The sequence below is a fragment of the Psammomys obesus genome, unplaced genomic scaffold (genome assembly GCF_907164565.1).
Source record: "Psammomys obesus unplaced genomic scaffold, mPsaObe1.curated_primary_1811, whole genome shotgun sequence".
Taxonomy (NCBI): Eukaryota; Metazoa; Chordata; class Mammalia; order Rodentia; family Muridae; genus Psammomys; species Psammomys obesus.
The window spans coordinates 32,508,577-32,528,964 of NW_026587216.1; the positions used below are offsets into that span (position 1 = coordinate 32,508,577).

Genomic DNA, 20,388 nt, shown 5'->3' on the forward strand with positions numbered 1-20,388 from the left:
TCTTTAATGGAAAAGCCTTCTGGGAAACTCAGATGTGGTGAGCCACTTGAGGGCTGCTGGGTTAGATAAAAACACTGTGATGATCAAGCATGGCAGTAGGATCACTGCTTCCCAGCATCAAGCACATGTGCACACACGCGTCTACACCTGCTCTCTTTCACATATACACACACATGCCTATAGTTCAACCATAAAGCACACATATGTAACTGATTCTCTCCTTCCAGTGTCTGAGTCTGTTTATCAGTCTTTAAACTAGAGCCACCGAAAGGCTCTCATCTATTTGCTACTTTCAGTCTGAAGGTCATGAGGAAACTCAGGATACATCTCGGGGAAGTGAAGCTACTTACTTTATATGACTCCCTCCGTGGGATTCAGATTTATGTATCAATAAATGCAGGAAGCAGAACTCTTCAGAGAGCATATGGAGTGTTAAAGAAGTCACTATTATGACTCCATTCTGTGATGGTGTAGTGATTACATCATTTTTTGTTCTGGGGGAAAATAATCTACCAACAGCTTCGGTATCTTACCGTACTGTAGAAGCTTTTCTATTCCGTTTCAGTGGGATCTGTCCCAGAACTGTGTTGTCCACATAGATGTCTCATATGTATAACAGCCAAAGTTTTTACCTATTGGGTTAAGGTTGCCCAATATTTAAGCCATTCTTATCTATATATTCAGTTATAAGAATGCAAGGGTAGTGACTCTCTCTTAAAACAACAACAACAAAAAAAAAAAACATGCCCTGGTCTGGCAAGACAGCTCAGTGAGGAAAGGCACATTACACCTGATAATGCAAGCTGGATGATGTGAGTTCCAGCCCCAGAATCCATGTAAAAGAAAAGGAGAGAACTGACTGTGCAAAATTGTCCTCTGACCTCTGCATGGATGCCATAATGCTCACCCTTATGTGGATAATAACAATAATAATAATAACAATAATAATAATAATAATAATAATAATAATAATAATAATGCTTTTTACAAGTTTGTGTCCACTCTAGGGCATGCATCTGTACCTTTTTTATGTGTCTGTCTTCCTCTGTTAGCCTTCGTGCTTAAATCTACGTGGATACCTTTTGCTTCATAAATTCCAGCTTTGTGCCATTACAAAAGAATTCCAGAACATCAAGTAAATTTAAGAAATACTCAGGAGAACATTCCATTTCCATTAGGAAATGTCTCTGCAAGGTCACTGTTCACCACTGAGCTCAGTAGCATAAAAGTTTCAAATGGAGATAACCATAATGGCAGCGACTCTGCAGAGTGTCTCATGCCTTCCTTCATACAGGCTTCAGTCTACAGAGAGAGAGGGAGCAGCACCAGGGAGCCAGCTGGTGGTGAGAACTCACAGATGGAACTCTGCCTACAGTATTGAGGTCCACACATTAAATGCTCTATTAGACTCCAAGGGGTGCTGTCCTGACCATGAATAAGCTTAGAAATAAGCATTATTTTTAAATTATCTTTTTCTTCTTTCAAGGCAAATTACAAAAAAAAACCCCTCATTATCTCTGAACTATAAGTTTTAAAGAACAGAAGAAGGGAATTTATATGTCATTTGGAAGATTTAGCAAAATTATCCTAAATGGGCTTCTCAGACAGGAGTCTCCCCAGGTACACCCTTACCCAGGACCATGCAAGTTCTGCTTAGCTACCTCAAGTCTTGTTTCCTTCTTCAGCATACATGTGGGAACAATTCTATTTCCTGTAGAAAACCAGAACATAATATTTTATGATTCACATGGTCAAAACAACTTCTTCTACCTGAGTAGAGAATCTGACATTAGGTGCGTGTCTACCAGCAGATGCTACCACAAAGTAGAGTCAACCAAAGCTACCATCTTAGAGTAAATTTAAATGCTGGGGATTTGTTAATGCCAAGTTATGAGCAGTGTTAGAGTGAATGATGTTTGGAGAATCCAGAGGAAATCACACCATGACAGAGTCCCAGAGGGTAGCTTATATTCTAGCAAATTAGCTCAGCATCAACTCTGCATGTCTCGAGAGGTATCACTACTGCACCCTCGAGAAATGTGCTGGCTGGACAGGAAGCCTAGTCCTTATATATACACAGGCTACTATTTACAGATGAAACTACACAAACTTTGTTGGTATTTACGCTTCATACTTCTTAATATCAGTTCATGTTTTCTCAGAAGATTATCTACCTGAATAGCATGCTAAAAACCAAAGATCTTATGTAGCAACTGTAGTTTTCAAGGCATTAGACACTGTGAGAAAAGAGCATTCACAACTTCAAAGGAGTTCACTAATGAAAGATGATGCTTTGTACTACTGTGCGGTTGTTCAGCATCATGAGTATGAATCCAAGTTCTTCCTAAGATGTACTCTTTTCACACATGAGACATGCTCACCCAGCAGACAGTGGGCTGAATTTGAGCCTTGAGATGGCCTCATTCTAACTGAGGTTGTTTCTGCCAGTGTTAACAGGCAGGTTGGGTGTCATCTAAGCTTTGGATCCAGAGGTTTTGCTTTGCTTTTTTTTCCTGTATTTTCTTCTCCAGAGCTTTGGAACTATGTTGCATAGGAAGGCCACACAGATGGAGGTACACTAATCCAAAGGAACCAGAAGAAAGAGTCTTGGCTTTGTTTATCAAAGGGTTGAAATTACATTGGCTTCTCTGTCCTAGGAAAGAGGTGTATTGTTGCCAGGACCTGCTGTGCTCTGTTCTTCAGACTTCCTGCCCCTACTCAGCTAGATCACTAATGCTTCCTGCACCTTAAGACTTCAGAGCATGACATTTCTAAATTATGGAATGTCTCATCTTTCCACTTCAGACTGCAGTGGTAATCTGGGTTAAGCCAAGATCATTGAACTCTTCTCGACCTGGAGAGCTGTAAGAAGACATCTCCACGACTAGTCATACTGGCTTATTCATCCCATCCACATCCCTCAGGGCAGCAGGATCCTGAACTGTGTTTCTGACTCTGTTGGTGCTCTGTCGCTCCACTCGCATCTTAATAGGGAAGCAGAAATCCCTAAAACACCGCTTGAAGTTTTCATCAAGAAAGGCGTAGAGGACAGGATTCAGGCTACTGTTGGTATAACCCAAGGCAATGCAGAAGTAATAGCTGGAGAGGGCGGCCGTGCTGTGGGAGGTGCTGCCCAGAGCCTCCACCAAGATAAAGATGTGGATCGGAGTCCAACAGACGATGAAGACTGCAACCACTACCAGCACCAGCTTGGTGATGCGGCGGAGATTGCGGTCCTTCTCTCGCGAGCCGGAGAGGAGCCGCACGCTCTTCAGGCGCAGGATCATGAGGGTGTAACAGACGATGATGATGAGGACTGGGATCACAAAGGCAAACACAAAGACACAGATCTTCATGAAGAGGTCCCACCAGGAGTAGTCATCATCAGGAAACTGCAAGGAGCACTCGATGACATCCACATCTGTCAAAGGTGACCAAAGTAAAAAAAAATAAAAAATAAAAAATAAAAAATCACAGAGAGTCCTGTTATTGTCAGCACTGTGACTGAAGAATTATACTCTAATTCTAATACCGTTGTTTCCAGAGGTCCAAGATATAATGAGATTGAACTGGGAGCAGAATAGCAAATCAAAACCTGATGGTTCTCTATACTAGGCATTCTACAAGAAAAAAAAAAGTATGGAGTATGGACCAAGGTGTTTGTTGTCAAACACAGAATTCTGCATAGAATAAACAAGCAAACCTGGCTAGCAATGTGATTTGCCCAGCTCTGAAGGTTGGCTTGGTTTTGATGGCTTTTTGAGGGGCTAGATCACTAATGCTCCCCTGCACCTTAAGACTTCAGAGCATGACATTTCTAAATTATGGAATGCCTTGTCACTTTTAGTGTGGCACTTATTTGTATATTTGTGTGTTAACAACTTTCCCATATCCACAGCTATGACAAGAGCTAACATTAAAAACAAGTTAACATTTATTTCTAATAAATGACTAAGCATTTTTGATATCTCCACTTAATTTAACAAATACAAATTGTCTTAAAACACTATTTACGTGGGTCCATAAGAATTGATAATGAAATATGTCTAAACATGACTCAGCTGTTGTGATTTAATCCTACCACTCCGCTCACTGTGATTAACAACATCACTGAAATGGGAACAAAAAAAATTTGAAGGTAAACGAAGACAAACCAAGAGAAAGCAATAAGCATCTACTTCAACTTTCACTTTAGCATTAATGTGAAATGATTTCAAGTATTTTTTTTAAATCATCACCATTGTTATAGAAAACAAAATATTAAACAACTTTGGTGCCATGCAACTCTGAGTTTAATATAAAGGTCTGCTTAATTAATAAAAAATAAATAAAAGATTAAAAAAAAATATAAAGGTCTGTACTTGTCTATTAAGTCTGTTAAACACATTCATTCTTGATTTATTGATTTTAGTTTGTGTGTAGGAGTGTTTTGCCTGCATGAATGTATGTACACCAGGTATGTACAGAGGTGAGGATTTGGATTCCCTGGAACTGTAGTTACACATTTTTGAGTCACCATACGAATGCTGTGGAACTAAATGTGAGTTCTCTGCAAGAGCGTCAAGTGCTCTTAACTGCTAAAACATCCATAAACATTTTCTTGACCATAGAAAGTATGTTTTTAAGACGGTGGAGTTGCTAAACCTTTGCGGGTCTTTTTCTTTTTTAATTTTAATTTTTATATTAATTACAGTTTATTCACTTTGTATCCCAGCTGTAGCCGCTCCCTTATTTCCTCCCAATCCCAACTCCCCTTCCTCATCTCCTCCCTGTTCCTTTCCAAGTCCACTGATAGGGGAGGTTCTCCTCCCCTTCCATCTAGCCCTAGCTTATCAGGTCTCATCAGGACTGGCTGCATTGTCTTCCTCTGTGACAGGTCTCTTTTTTGCAGAATTCTCAGTTGGAAAGTCACTTCAGAGACATTTATCAGAGGTTTCTTTTGTTGTTTCTCTCCCTGACAATGTGTGGCCCTTGTCTATGTTCTAATCATATTATTTACTTCACAAGGTCCATGCCTAGAGCACATGCTACAAAGAGAGAATAAATTTTTCAAGAAATGCTTAAGAATACACAATGTATACACAAAACCCTTGTGTAGTTAATATGGAAGAGTTGCTCACTCATCAAATTGAGCAAAGATGATGTAGAACTGATGAAACTTGGATGCGTCATTTAACTATGAGGGCTTGTTTCTCCTAAATTGTCTCAGGCAGTTGGAGCTTAGCACATATTTGATTATTAGGTAAAGTGATCGACAGATGCTATGTTTTAAAATGTGTATGAAACAAACATGAACTACAAAGTGGAAGTGGCTTCCAAATGTGCCTGTGGCACTGAACTTGTGCCATCAAAGAGGAAGAATCACAAAATGGCACCCATTTGTTTCAAACATTCTGTTTCTGAAAGAAGAATACATGTTCAAATTGAATTACCTTTATAATTGCCTCGGTTCAAAAAAATAGTGTTTCTTCACATCCTATACCTTTGTTCTCAAATGCAGGATCTAAAGAAGTTGACCCCATTGAAGTTCAGGCTGTGTTTCTTTTCCCTTTAAGCGCAGTCGCATCACAGCTCCCATTGGCACATAGTCCAAAATCTATGACTTCCATAATTATAATTAGATTCAACAGCCAAACTAAAGATTTTTTTAGGGTTTTTTTTGTTTTGTTTTGTCTTTTTAAAAATTTTTTTAAATGAAACTATAATTATATCTTTCCCCCTTTCCTGTCTCCAACCCTCCCCATGTATACCCCTTTCTCTCTTTCTCCCTCTGTCTCTCTCATTAATGGTCTCTCTCTAATGAATTGCCTTTATTACTTCAACTTTTGTTACATTCATATGCATTATATTCTTAAATACATAAATATAACCTACTCAGTCTGTGTAATGTCGCTTGCCTGTGTGTTTTCAGGGCTGATCTTTTGGTATTGAGAACTATTCCCTGGGGAAGATTATTTCTCTCACTCTCAGTAGCATCCCTTAGCTGGCTATAGTTCTTTGTCTATAGTTGCCTACTACAGTACTGGTGATAGGCAGATTATGAGTTACTGAAATAAATAATGCACACATATGTGAAATATAAGTATTCAATATGTAATACCCATAAAGTAAAAATACTGCAGTATAAGAACCCTCACTATTATATGGATGTTATCAGCAAGCCACAACCTCTGAGGATCATGCTGATGACTGATGGTGCTAACATGCTGAAGAAAGAACAGTATCAGAGGGCCAGCGCTGACCAGTTAGAAAGATGACGTAAAACACTCCTCCTGGTCATGCAACAGTCATAACAGGCAGCAAGGTGCAGCATTACAAAAGGAATGCAGTCCACAAAACTCAGCTTTCATAATATAAATAAAACCCTTATTTGAAAAACAGAGAAAGGAAAGAACAGTTCTCCTATAAGACCACTTTAGTTTTTTCTTTTGCTGCACAAATGAATCCTCGCTGACACTGGTGCATCTTTTCTTCTTTTACATCTCTGCATTCATCTCTAGCAAAATCTCTCATCATTTCTTCTTTCAAAAGCCTAAGTGAAATCCATTTTTTTCTGAGGGTACCACTCTCTGACAAATGGTAGAAGTGATGTATTGGTTAAATCTACAAGTATAACAGGAAATATGAAGCCTTGTCTTTAATTGCCCTGGAATGTTATCTATCCCATTTTACTACTCAGCTCCTTCTCATCCCAGGGTGTGTAGAACATTGCTGCCGAATGGGGCTGGTGATGCACAGACACCTGAGCCTCAGAAGTTTCTTGCAATTTATTTCCCCTTAATGTAGGCATAAAAAAAGATTCCTCTGTGTGATTAATCATCTTTATAACTGCTTGTTTCATAAACTTGACAAGTGTCATAGTCCATCACTTGCTGTAGCTGGGCTGAGAACTCACAACATAATTGAGAGAAAAATAAAACAGAGAGAGAGAGAGGGAGAGAGGAAAAGAGTCACATATAATAGAACACCAAGAATGACCCCCTCATGTAAGAGATCAACTTGAGGTGACAATGTGTTAATTCAGGCTGGGCTGTGAGAAATGTGCCACTCCAGTGAAGGTGTTGATGATGGAGGCTATGAATGTGTGGTAAGAGATAAATCGCAACTCTACTTTCCATTTCAATTTTGCTGTGACCCTAAAAGTTCTCTAAAACCATGTAGAATGAACAAAAACAACCCACCCATGTACCATGTAAGATAAGCAATGATTTTTAGTACCTGTCCTTAAATATGTCCTGAAAAGTACTTGCTATACATATTCAGTTACCTGTACTCACAGGTGCTACAAAACTCTCTTATAAAAGCATGCATCTGGACAAAATGCAAGAGCATTAGATAGCATTTATACAGTTCAAAGGCTGTTTACCTGATTCCCTCTAGGGAATATCTATTAAGATCAAACATTTTCCACAGCTTCTTCTTTTTTTTTTTTTTTTTTTTCTAAAAAAGCAAAACTCTCGAGACACTTGTTCTCACCTTGGTTGCAGGTCAGACTAACACTACACTACAGCTTGATTAAACCAGACTCTTCAAGGGTGGGACCCAGGCAATGGTGTATTCTAAAGTACCCAGTCAACTTCATCTTTCATCCCAATGTGATAAACACAGGGAAGGTGTAGTTACCCTGTTTGTATAAGGTGAGAACTGTAAGCACCTATGAACCTGATCATGAGCTTACCTAAACCAATGAAGAAAAGATATATGAGAAATAACCTTAAAGCAAGAAGGGGAAAAGAGTCCTCAGGTGTCTCTCATAATTTAAAGAGAGAGAGAAAAAAAAAAGAAGTCAAGCCATGGGATTGTTATGTTGTATTTTTAAAACCTTCATGCCTTTGGTTCCTTATTCAATTCTCATCCTTCCAGATTCCTTTTGGTCTCAGAAATAAGGATTTTGAGTATGATGTGATCAGTGACAGAAGGCCACTGAGCACACACCTTTCTTGTTATGGCCTTTGAAAATACTGCCAAAATTATTCACCCTCACTTTCTGGTTGGATTGCCACATCATTATTTAATTGTCTAGGCTACTAGTTTCCAGAGAGTGTTTTGTAGAATGGTAACCTCAACCTTAGTGTCTCAAAAGCCTCTATAGAAATAAGGGGAAAAGAGAGATAAAAAGGAAGTCAGGGTATATAATATAGTCTTCTCTCTCTGGATTTACAGTCTTTCCAAGTTCACTGAGCACTTCAAGAATCAGAGATTTCTGGGGTCTATGCTCTGACACTGGCATAATCATACTCCATGTTTAAAGGTGGAAAGAACACAGAATTGTATAGTTTCTAATCTTTCATGCATTTAGAAATTAAATTTTCATTGCTTTTTGTTTGCTTGTTTCCTAATAAATATGTGTTCCACTCATTCCCAAAACAAAAGTTCATCTAGTCAAAAATTCTATTTTTATATGGGATGAAATAGTGGCTCTTACCTTCCCTGACTTTGGTGCCTCCAAGGACTATTGCTGATATGCCAACAGATGATGACAGGAGCCAGATGCAGATGTTGATGATCTTTGCTTTCAGAGGCGTTCGGAAGTCCAAAGCTTTCACCGGGTGGCACACGGCAATGTAGCGATCCACACTCATCATGGTCAAGGTGAAAATGCTGGTAAACATGTTGTAGTAGTCAATGGAGATGACGATCTTGCACAAAACATCTCCAAAAGGCCAAGAATTCATCAAGTAGACAGTGCTCTGGAAGGGCATGGTGGTGGTAACCAAGGCATCTGCCAAAGCCAGGTTAAATATGTAGATGTTAGTTGCTGTCTTCATCTTCGTGTATCTGAAAGATAAGAAGCAACATTTCTTTCTTTCCTCTGTAGCTTAAACCTAGAGGGTGAATGAGAGTGACAGCCATTTAATTATTAAGTTTGCTTTGCTCTTACTTTTTCTTATGCACTCAGTGAATTAACAGATTGTATAAGGACTGCCTAGATGCCAGGGTAGTCAGAAAGATGAGTAAAGTCCTCAGGCTTCATTAAGTTTTGGCTTAGTGCTTTGCTTAAGAAAAAATTAAATAAAAAAAGCATCAATAAATAGATGAATATACAGAAAGGCTGGAATACTGTAGAGGCCTTCATGTCATAAGTGATTTATTTTAATCCTTCACAGAGGATCTTGATTTAAGTATTTTTGAAATATTTTTTCTTTTGTTTGTATAAACCGAATACCCTTTTCCCTTCATGGTTATTTTAAGAAATCAATTGTTGTAATTATTTAACCTTTTGAAAGCACAAAATGGTGTTTAATTTTAAATTATATTCACCTGCAGTGACCACAGCACAATTAGACCCATTGATTTCTTCTTGCCAATATGCCACCAACTTGTCATTGTAAGTACATTATATAAATAAAACCGAACAAGATGAGTAATATTTGATACAGCAACATCACAGGAAATACGAGTATTTCTGTCTTTCTCTGTCCCAGTCTTGGGCAGTTTTTAAAGTGCACAACTGTCTTTCTTGCCTGTCAGTCAAGGGGACAGTAATGTTCAAGATGTATCAGCATCTTGCCTGGAAGGTGAAATCATTCTCTACACCACAACATGAAGTTCAGAGCAACACCATTTTCACTCAAATCTGAATCAGCAGAATTGTTCTTTGAAAAGAATGCTTCCTCCAGAATCCATTGGGCAGAAAATACCTATAGTGTCTCACCTCTTTGAAGCAAGGAGGAAAAGTCTGTGTGTTAGTTTCTTTCCATGTACCTCAGATTTATGAGCCTTATCACAATGAATTCATCTCTGTCCCACTAGACACATACTTTTTTTTTTCATGAAAAACATGTCAGTTACATCAGTGTGATAAAATGATGTTTTCCAATGTGACGTTCTTGAGTCTAAACTTCCTGAGTCAGTTTAGGACATATATAAGGACAATAAGTTGGGAGCCTAGGAGAGAAGCCAATATAGGGTCTGGCTCACCACATCTGGTATGCAGGGATACAGTCTGCCCTCAGCATCCACTGTTCGTTCGCCCTCTCTGCCCTTCTCTTGTGTGAAGTGAGATATGGTATTGGCTGGGTGAGCACTGCAAGGACTGGAAAGAAAGCCAACATGCTCTGGTCTCCATCTTCATGGCCCATTTCTAACAGAGTAATGCAATCCAGGGAGTGGGGAAACACATTCCACTCAAATGGACATTTTACTCAAATAATGTTAAATGGCTTATATGCTTTAGAATGTGATTAAAGCTCTACAAGCAAAGAATCACTATATCTAACTCAGATAACTAAGCAAGCACAGTTATGTCATATTTCTAATGAGAAAATATAGAATGCAATATATATGAATACTGCCTGCTTTAAAATGTGGTTTCATGTTTGAAAAATACATGGTATAGACATACTTCCCTGTAACAAAATCTCTAATGCTAATAGAAATTCTAGCAGTGATAACTTTGGGATGTACTCATGTGTTTTGAGTCTCTGAGGGTCCTGTGCCTTCATGAAGTGATACTGTCATCCTTTGCTTTATAAAGTTTTACATACCTGGGTCCTAGTATGCTAGTCAGTTTTACATCATGTTGACAAATACTTGAACTAGTCAACTTGTCTGTATAAAGAATTATTTCTGTTTCCTTCCTTGGAGGTTTCAGACCAAGCCTTGCCGGCTTTATCGCTTCAGTCCTATGGTAAGGCAGCATCTCAAGACAAGAGTGCAGGGCTGAGAAACACCATTCATTTTACCATCAGTAGTGAAAAATATAAGGAGGGGTATGAGATCCCAAGACCCCATTTAAGTGCACACCTAAACTAGTCCAACAACCTCCAACTAACCTGCATCCATAAAGGTCTAAGGGCACATATTCAGCACACAGGCCTTGAAGCAATGTTCAAGGCCCAGAGAGTAGGTCTTACTACCATAAGCCTCAGTTTCCTTGTGTACAAAATGAAACATGAATGTTTATTGTACAACATTCCAAAGATAACTTTGTGGCATGGGATGAAATGTATTTCTCCACTCTCCAGATGATCCTGTTTAATTTATCTCGTGTTTCCCAACTCTCCCTCCCCTTCATATGTGGGAAGAATCTAACAGTTAGCCCAGAAAGCAAAGTGGGACGTAGCTTCCAAATTACATTCATGACTATTTTACCAAAATGGTTAAACTGGCTTGAACACAAAGATGGTGGTAAAATGAATCTTGAGCCTTGACATTGGAGAACATAAGTGCAATGATATTAGACTCTCTAAATAAGATATGGTTCTAATGTTATCATAAAATGTTGGGTGATACCTGACTTCTAGCTTTTCCAAATATTTATAACCAGTAGATGCTCAAAACTGCAAAAGACCTAAATATATAAAGAACCCACATCTTGTCATCAGATCCCAGGATAAAAGAACTAAGCACAGAGAGAATTCAGTGACCACTCACTTCAAAAAGCTTTCTGTCCATTATGTAGACTTTATCTCCCTTAGGTCTCTTAATAAATTCATGTAGATATTAATATTCCTCTTCTATAAATGAGGCAACTGAGAATCGTGAAATTATCTTTAAAAATCTTAAAATGATATAATCAAAAATGACAGTGCAGAAATTGCAGTGCAGAGTTAGATGTCAAGTTATGTATTCCTACATCTGTCATTGCAGCTTCTTACAACTTTCAGAATCTAGTATTTTGACTTCCATTACTTGATCCTCACATTTGTCTTTCATGTTGGGTTTGAGATTCATGTCTTTTCCCCCCTCTAGCTGGAGAGTTTGAGGCTTGAGTAAAGCCAGTGTTCTGTGCAGTGTATGCAGAGATATACCTTGCTGTGAGAAGCAGGGTTCCATCCTGCAGACAGATGCTTAGAAACTCACCACAGGGAGAGGAGGGATCACAATCAGAACCAAAGGAAAGAAAAACAAAACAAAACAAAACATAAGTTCAATAGATATTGTTAATAGTCTTCCAAGAAGAAGACTGAACCCCACAAACTAGTAAATGGAAACCTCTACCTTCAGAGATTCTAGGAGAACCTTCAAGAGTTCCTTATATTTAACTACAACACAATGTTAGCCAGTCTTTTCATCCATTATTCCACTAAGGGAAAAACAAGTAAGCTTTCTTTTCTTCTGACAGAGTATGATTTTCCTCCCATTTCATCCGTAATGCGTTACAAAGATGTGCAATCATTTAAAGCAAAATGCCATCATCTAACTGGGAAGCTTTGGCTTGTGTGTAAAAGTTGAAGGTGGGCTGGCTGCAAATGGTTACCCTTTTTAGCATACACAGCTCAGGAACATATGGCACTAAAGAGCAAAGATGGGGGTTTCTCCACGCTAATCTGTACAGAGCTACAAACCTGAGTAAACTACTCTACATTGGACAGACAGACCAGGAGAGTTGAGAATGTAACCCTCAATGGAGGATACTCCAGAGAGCTAGAAATGCTTCCAATGGACACCTTAACTCAAGGCCATTCTAGGGACCACCTCTGTAAATGAATGAACCCATGAGTATTTGTGTAACATGAAGGGATCAGAGTTGCCTTTCTAGAGATCAAGAACAAATGCCATGGCGGGGGGGGGGGGGGAGTTTCTGGGAGAATGTGACATTCATAGTGCTAGAAATGAAGTGCAATGCAAAAAGGGAGAATGTTGACTTTGTATTCTAGCAGGGTCCTGGGACTTGTAGTCATTTCTCTGTGCCCGCCCTGCTCAGACAACACAGAGGTGGAAGAGACAGTGGCTGTATTGTTGACATCCTTTGCCAGAGACATTGCCCTGTTCTCGTTATTTAAATTTCAGTGATGTTTCCTTAATCGGTACTTCATTCTGCTTTCACCACAATAGCATAATGAATCTGAATACCTGGTGCCTGGATTGTGCCTGTGGTGATTTCTCCTTTTACTCTGTTAGCCTTAACTCCAGTTTTGCTTGATGTTGAGCCCAACAGCTCTTTTCTTCCCCTCACTCATGTTTGTCTCCTCTCTCTTTATCTCTTAATTTTCATCATGCCCACCCCTAGTTTTCAATAGACAACTCCTAAATCTGCAAAACACTAAAATCTGATGACTGAAAAACGTAATCTAACTCATAATATACCCTTGAAACCAGGGTATAGATGACATATGAGAGAGAGAAGCTCCTTGGGACTTGAGTCTGTCAGATGACAGGAATACAGAGATAACTTTGATACCCAGTATCCCCTGCAGGAAGCAGTGAGGATGTGGGCTTTCCGGGAGAGTGATGGGAGACTGAATGGTGGGGAAGAGTGTTGTTAGTCCAGAGAAGACCTAGGACCCAACAAGAAGAAAATGATTGCATGCATTTACCGTTGGCTTACAACTTGATAGGTGCTCCTTCAGAAGCTTCATATGACCTAACAAAGCTGAGGTGATGACTAGATCTCACACACACACACACACACACACACACACACACACACACACACACACATCACACAGCAAGGGCCTGGCCCATGATAACTGCTTAGTTGTTGCTGCCCTCCACTGCCCTCATCAAGGCAGGTGCTGCCCTTCTTGTTATTTTAATAACCTCCCACAGCCCTTCCCTAACAATCTATATAGCATGGTCCTGTGAGACCTAATTTTACTTCTCCTAATTTTTCTGAAAAGGAAAAGTCTTAGAAAAAAAATTTACAACTATTCTCTGTGCTTCTTGGGGACTCTTAGGATCCATGCTTATTGGGTAATGGAACCCAGTGCCATCTTCTTCCAAAGGTGCTCAAGGAGTCAGGTATTCTAGGACACAAGAAGCAAGGTTCTTGGAGTCATGGTGCCTCTTGCAAATAACAGTTGGAAAGCATTCTGATCAGTGTGGCCAAGTTGCCATTATGAGTGTAGAAAATGTTGATCATCAGGAAAGTGGCCATAATCCAGAGAACAATACTGCTAGAAAACATTGGCTTGCTGTCCAGGCAGAGCTGAAGCACTACCACAGGTTTATTGCATTTGAGGTTTCCCATAAGCTCTGGAGTTGTCCCTTGGTATTTGTGGAGAGTACCTCCTCAGAAACCCTAATCCATGAATGCTTGGGCCCTGACTTGTTGGTGTAGTGTTCACACACAGCCCTCTCCTGAGCACTTGCAGCTTATAACACCCAGCGTAATAAATTGCAATGTAAAATAGTGCCTATACTCATTGTTTGGGACTAATTTAGGGGGTGTCTTTTTGTTGGTGTTGTTCTTTGGTTTGGGTGTTTTGTTTTGTTTAATTGCACCAATTTGGAACAGACACACCAAGACAGACCTAAGGACTTTTGGTTGAACCTACAGAGGCAGAAGAGCCAGCTGTAATGATTTGGAGGGGGAAGGGCAACAAGAAAAGTGTTAAGAGAAACAGATAACTTTCCCCCAAATAAAAGCCAGTGAGATAATAGAAACTCAAACCTTGGCAACAGTATAATTAAAACTAAACACTGCTAAACCCCATGAGTCTAGGATCTATCTTCTAACAGTGGCATTGCACAATTCACACTCAGTAGGAGGAGAGTTGTGTAGCCTCAAGGACAAGCAGTAGGAGACCATGGAAGAGACAAGCAAGTTGTGAGGGTCTTTCTTCCTCATTGCCAGCAAGAATCATGTATTCACTATACCAGATATGCTTTCCACATTGTATTCCAAGCTAAGGATTATGCTTATGATACAAAGCATTAGGGAAATGAGGAGACATTGGTCAGAGAGACGAATCCTAAGTTATAAGTTGAATTCATTCTGGAGAACAAATGTATAAATGATGGCTAATCGTTAGGAACACTATAGTGTGGCTCTGAAAGTTGCTGAGGCCAGATCTTAAGTATGCTTCCCACATAACTGGCACTCACAGAGAAGTAACTCTGTATGGGAATGGATGTGTTCATTTGATTAAGTTAAACATTTCACAATGAATACATACATTAAATGATGCTAGTTTTCTGTCACAGTAAGGAAATACCCAAGGTAGTCAGCTTGCAATGAGGGAAGGTTGTCTTGGTTTCCTGTTGGGCAAGTTTCAATCTCATTTGTTGGGAGGAGACTCTGATGGTTTAGTATACCATGGTAGAGAAGACCTGTTTACCTCAGGCTGCAATGGGAAGGGGGAGATAGAGCAAGCTCATAGCTGCACCACCCAAAAGCTCCTTCAAGGGCATGCACTCAGTGACCTCACGTCCGTACGTTAAGCCATATCTCTTAAACATTCTACTACATCTGAAAGTCTCTTTTAAGGCATTAAATACAAATAAAATGATCAGGAATGAAGACGGTCCTGATGTGACTTCTCAGTTGAATGACTTGAAAACATGAGTTTGTTTCATTAAATTTTCCAGATAGCTCCAGTTCATCTCAAAAAAACTATTTTGTTAAACATTCTTCTGGATTACTTGATATTGAAATCATGGTTGTTTACTAAAAGATAGTAGTTTATTCATTTCTGGGAGCAAGGAGCACACTCCTTGCTCCTGAGCCGTCTTTGACATTCCATTCCCTCAGTCCACAGTATTCTGTGGAACCTCATTCTCACAAGAGCCAGGTTGTTTCCAGTGTTCTCCCCCAGGCACCAGCTATCCAACACTGTATAAGAGTGCTGGGAGCCAAAGCTATCTACCGAAGCCAAAGTCAAAGCTATCTAGTGGCGCCAAAGCTATCTACTGAAGCCTAAGTCAATTAGTGAGTCAAAGCTATCTAGTGGTGTTTACTAGGCCAAAGCCAAATAGTGAGCAAAGGTCATTTAGTGGAGACCTAAAGCTATTTAGTAAAAGTTATCTAGGACCCTAACTCATGGGTTGTCCTAGATGTCTAGGATGTCCTAGACTATGAGGACATCCGTTTGTTAGAGCATCCTTGAGAAAACATCCCTATGGTATCTTGCAGGTACCCTATTTAACACATGAAAGCACTCTTCCTGTCTCCTGCAGAAGCTAATTACCTTCCCCCTTTTCCTGCCTTCTCCCTATATAAGTTGGGTAAAAATTTCTAATAAATGAAGCCTTGATCAGACAAACAGACTTGGCTTCCTTCCTTGTGCTTCTCATCCTTTTCCCCCATTCCTTCCACTCTCCTCCCTTAGGAACCCATGTTGAAGCCCTGTGGGCCGGGGCATAAGAGGACAAGAAAGGAGCACAAGCTGCTGGCTTTGCCCTGCAGTTAACACCCAGGTAGCTATGTGAGTACAGCAACAACTCCATGGCAAGCACCACACCTGGGCAGGCTGTCCCTGCAGGGCTATGGCCAAGGAGTCGGGGGAGGACCTTAGAACAGCTTATCCCTTCCTCTCGGTGTGGCTGTGTGGCAAAAAGCCCTCAGAACAAATTCTAGACAGCAGGACACAGCCATCTGGGTACCAAAAGGCATACAGATATTTCTGTATGAAGAGTGGACATAAGCAAAGACTTAAAGTAAATTCTGACCTGATTGGTCAGTTGGGTTAGTGAGTGTTAAACAAATGACCAGACAATAACCAACAAATATTTTGCAGCATTAACCTCATTCCTAAAATTCTCTGTTCTATGAGTGTTTAAAAAACAATGACCACCACCATCTATTTTTCTTATATAAGTTCTCTTTGTCTAAAACATAAGCTTACATACCCTCTAAAGAGACAGAGAGGAACAAGTAATCCTTATCTTCAAAGCTCTTGATACGATTCTCAGCCTGGATTACTTGTCCCACTGAAATTCCATCGATCTTAGAATGGCAGCTGTTTTACAGCCACAGAATTTTAGACTTGTGGCTGAGCACAGAGCCTCCAGGGGCAACCCATGACTGCCTGCACCCAGAAGTCAAGCTGGGGTGAATCAGGTGCCACCCACACGGTTCTCAGGAAGACACTGCCACTCAGGATACAGTACAATAGCTGATGGAGAGGAACTCTTCCCTCCCAGGAAGAAACACACTCTCCTGAAAGCAGCCCAGAGACAGACGCCAGCAAAGCATGTAAAGCCGAGGGAACATGGGAACAGCTCAGAAGGCCTTGTCTGTGGTCTGTTTAAGTGTAAAGAGCTCCATAGCACATTTTTGTGTTTTGTTTTTTGTTTTTGTTTTTTTTTTTTTTCTGTGATGTAGGGCCCTATGTGTGCTCAGTAAGTGTTCAAACACTCAAGCTTTTCCTTCAGCTCTGTGTTTTTAGTTTTGATCTTGGGATTTATTTTGCTTTCAGTAAGTTGTCATAAGAGGCCTTGAGCTCACATTTCCTTTGCTCCTCTCTCCCAACTAGCTGGGACTATCAGCCTATGCCACCAGCCCAGCTGGCTTCTTTCTTATCCACCTCCCTCCCTTCCCCAACCTCTTTTATTCCTATGGTGGTTTAGTTTCTGTCCTAAAATGGCTGTGCAGGCTCCATACTTCATTGTGATCACATACTCTACTGAGAGAAAATAATTTCAGCTAATCCACATAAGCAGCTGCCATGAAACTAACTCTCTTTTAAGAGATTCTCAAACGTTTACAAAATACCTAGAGAGAGAAAGATAGGCTCTTAATTTCTGAGGTTTATTTTGCTATTATTGAAAAAAAAAAAGAAGAAATGTTAATGTTGGTTCCAAGGTAGGCTGCAGAAAGAGGAGACCATACAAAGGCCAGGATAAACATGTAGGAGGGAGCAGTGGTGAATGGCAGGGGCTGGTCATGCTGCACCAGCCTTCATTAAGCTCCTCTGTAGTGGCAAAGCTAGTACCTGTGAGACTTTGGAAGACAAGGACACCTAGTGCAGGGATGATGGGGACTTTGCCGAGGGGAAAAAAGATCTTATATGGAAGAAGCAACTCTCCAATATTGCACACTCTCCAACTGGGTCATCTGATGCCTTCCTGCACTTACACGATTCCAAGACAGCCACACAGTCTAGCTAGAGTGTATGCCTAGAGTACTCACTGCCTTTAATCCTGGGCACTTCAAAATCATGCTAGTGGATATTCACAGCACTAAATAGCCCATTGGGTTTTGTTTCATAAGCCGCAACACCAGTCTGATGAGTCACAAAAAAATTCTGAATTATCTCCCATGCATTTGGTTGGCCTGGGATTTATTTAAAGAAGTATTTAGACAGGGCAGTAAAGTGTTTCAGTCCAGAGCAGGTAAGCAAGCAAAGGCTCATATACATGTTTTTGTTGTTTTGGGTTTGTTGTTGTTGTTGTTGTTGTTGTTGTTGTTTTTAACCAGGAGATGACCTTGTGATCAGAACCCTGGCATTTTCTCATGGCTTCCCCTCAGCAGAGGTTTGGAGCCTCTGTTTTGTCACGGGCAGGTAGCTCTTAAATCCTAAAGGTACCTTGGATTTGCCCTGTGCAAAACCCACAGTTTCCAGCAAAAAAACTCCCCCAGGAAATTCTTTTAAGATGTCACCTTGGAGAATCTCCGGAAGCCTGCACAGAAGAGCCCCCACACCTGGCTGGCTCGCTCCTACACACACACACACACACACACACACACACACACACACACACACACACTGCCTACCCCTCAGCTCCCAGCCCGCCACCGCTGCAACCTGCCCCCGAACTCACCTTATGATGACAAACATGACCAGCGAATTGCCCACCAAGCCCACCACGAACACCACAGAGTAGACAGCGGTGATGATAACAGGGATGGCCGGAGAGACGTGCGCGGTCTCCAGCTGCTGCTCCTCAGAGCCCATACTGCCATTGCTGTCCGATTCTGCCCATGGGACCCAGGCACTGCTGTTGGGGAGTAGGCAAGCACTCGGGGCGCAGGTGGGGCCTGGCTCCCCGCGGAAGATCTGGACCGGGGACTCCATGGTGAGGGTTGCCGCTGGAAAGCGGGGAGCGGTGGCACCTGCGGGGCTGCGGGAGCAGAGGACAGACTGGAACCAGAGAGACAAACTTTGCCTGTGCAGGGATGGCAGGATCCCGCAAGCCCTGCGCTCAGTCTGGCGGCGCAAACCCAGGAAGGGGCAGGGAGGATTACCTCTTGTTGGAGCACCCCTCCCACCTCGCACCCCCACCCCCACCCCCACCCCTGCTACTAAACTGAGGGTATTTGCACCTTCCAGGATCTCTGAGGTTTCGCGTCGCCCTCAGGCGCTGTCCACTCCAGTGGCTGTCCCTACCCTGCCTGTCTGCGCTTGCAACCAAAAGGAGCACCCAGCTACCTCGCTGCACGAGAGCAGCAATTACCCCACCGTGCCTGGAGCTCACCTCCCAATCGCGGATAGGAGACCTCGCGTCCTAATTCACCGTCAGCCTTCTAGGTCGCCACTTTACCTCCTGAGTAGCCACTCTGCCTTGATGGGTCACATCCCCGTAGCTCAGTGAGTGAGTGTCTCCCACGACTGGAATCGGATGCTCTGCCGGGAGGGATGCAGCCAAGACGTGGTCGGGCTCAGGGGACCAGCAGGCTGAGAGCAGCCTGGCTGGCCTCCCCCGCCCCGCTCCCCATCCCCGCCCATGCCATCGCCGCCCTGCCCCACCCCCTCAGCGCTGACCCAGGCCCCTTTGCTCAGTGGCTGCTGCTAACTCAACTGCCCCAGCTGCTTACTCCCTCCTTCCTCCCTGCCACTTCCAGGTAGCAGCGGACTGGCGCTTAGCTAAGGTCTAACAGAAAAGAGCGTCCTGTGCAGCGCCAAGAGTGCATGGGATCACTCACAGTGTTTGGAATTTCGTTGTCTTCATAGTTCTAAGGAACAGTCCCTTTTTAGGCAAGGAGACAAGCCGTAGTGCTGGATTTTATTTCTTGGAAGAACCAAATAAACTTACAGAATAATCGAGTCAAAATCAAACAGGTCATACAGAGTTAGCGGTTTAAGATGCACGAGTAGAAAGTTTCTGTGCGTCTTGTCACCCTCTCTGCTCTGATTAGAATGGCAGGCTACAAGAAAGCTGTGCTTACAGGCTCTAACATTATTGCCAGCTCTTACTGGAGCAACTCTTCTTACCCAGGACCCACTGCTGCAGCAGGAGAGTAACTGTGTTTATCCTCAGCCATGAAGTCCTTGCCTCCTTTACTAAACGGAGAGAACTCAAAGCTGAGAGGGGAAACAGCCTCCGCCATGTGTGGGTAACGGACAGTCCAAATGTCCCTGTCAGAGTCTGGTGGGCAAAAGAGGTCCTGAAAGAAAAGTTGCTCAGGTAGGGATCCAGAGTGGGTCCTTAAAGAAGATTCCAGAAGGAAAGGGAGTACTGTAGGACTGGAGCCACCCAAGGCTGAGGCACTCGAATTTTACCAGGGGTTCCAAGGTGTTAGACAAACTGGGTCCCCGCTATTTCTCATAATGCACATCATGCCCACAGAAGGGCATTGAATGGCACACTCAGCTCTTCTGTGTATTGGATGATAGTAGAAGGGGGATCCTTAAACTTTCAGTGCATACTAGTTGTCCCTCCGAGTTACAGATGTACAATTCTATTTACTCCGCTATATTAAAAGCAAGAGGGGCACTCCTCTTTGTCAACAGTGCATTCAACCCCAAGCTCTGATGATCATTATCAAGCCTTGGGAACTCT

At 41.8% G+C, this 20,388-nt stretch overlaps 1 protein-coding gene across 1 annotated transcript; it reads right to left on the minus strand.

The window, feature by feature from the left end:
* Positions 1-985: 985 nt before the first annotated feature.
* Oprk1 (opioid receptor kappa 1) lies at positions 986-19,189 on the minus strand. Its single transcript, XM_055603336.1, has 4 exons — positions 19,084-19,189; positions 18,430-18,729; positions 8,426-8,778; positions 986-3,421 (listed from the first exon to the last, which is right to left on the minus strand). The coding sequence occupies exons 2-4, from the start codon at positions 18,681-18,683 to the stop codon at positions 2,889-2,891; spliced, it is 1,140 nt and encodes a 379-aa protein (XP_055459311.1). The 5' UTR covers positions 18,684-18,729; positions 19,084-19,189; the 3' UTR covers positions 986-2,888.
* Between the last annotated feature and the right edge of the window lie 1,199 nt (positions 19,190-20,388).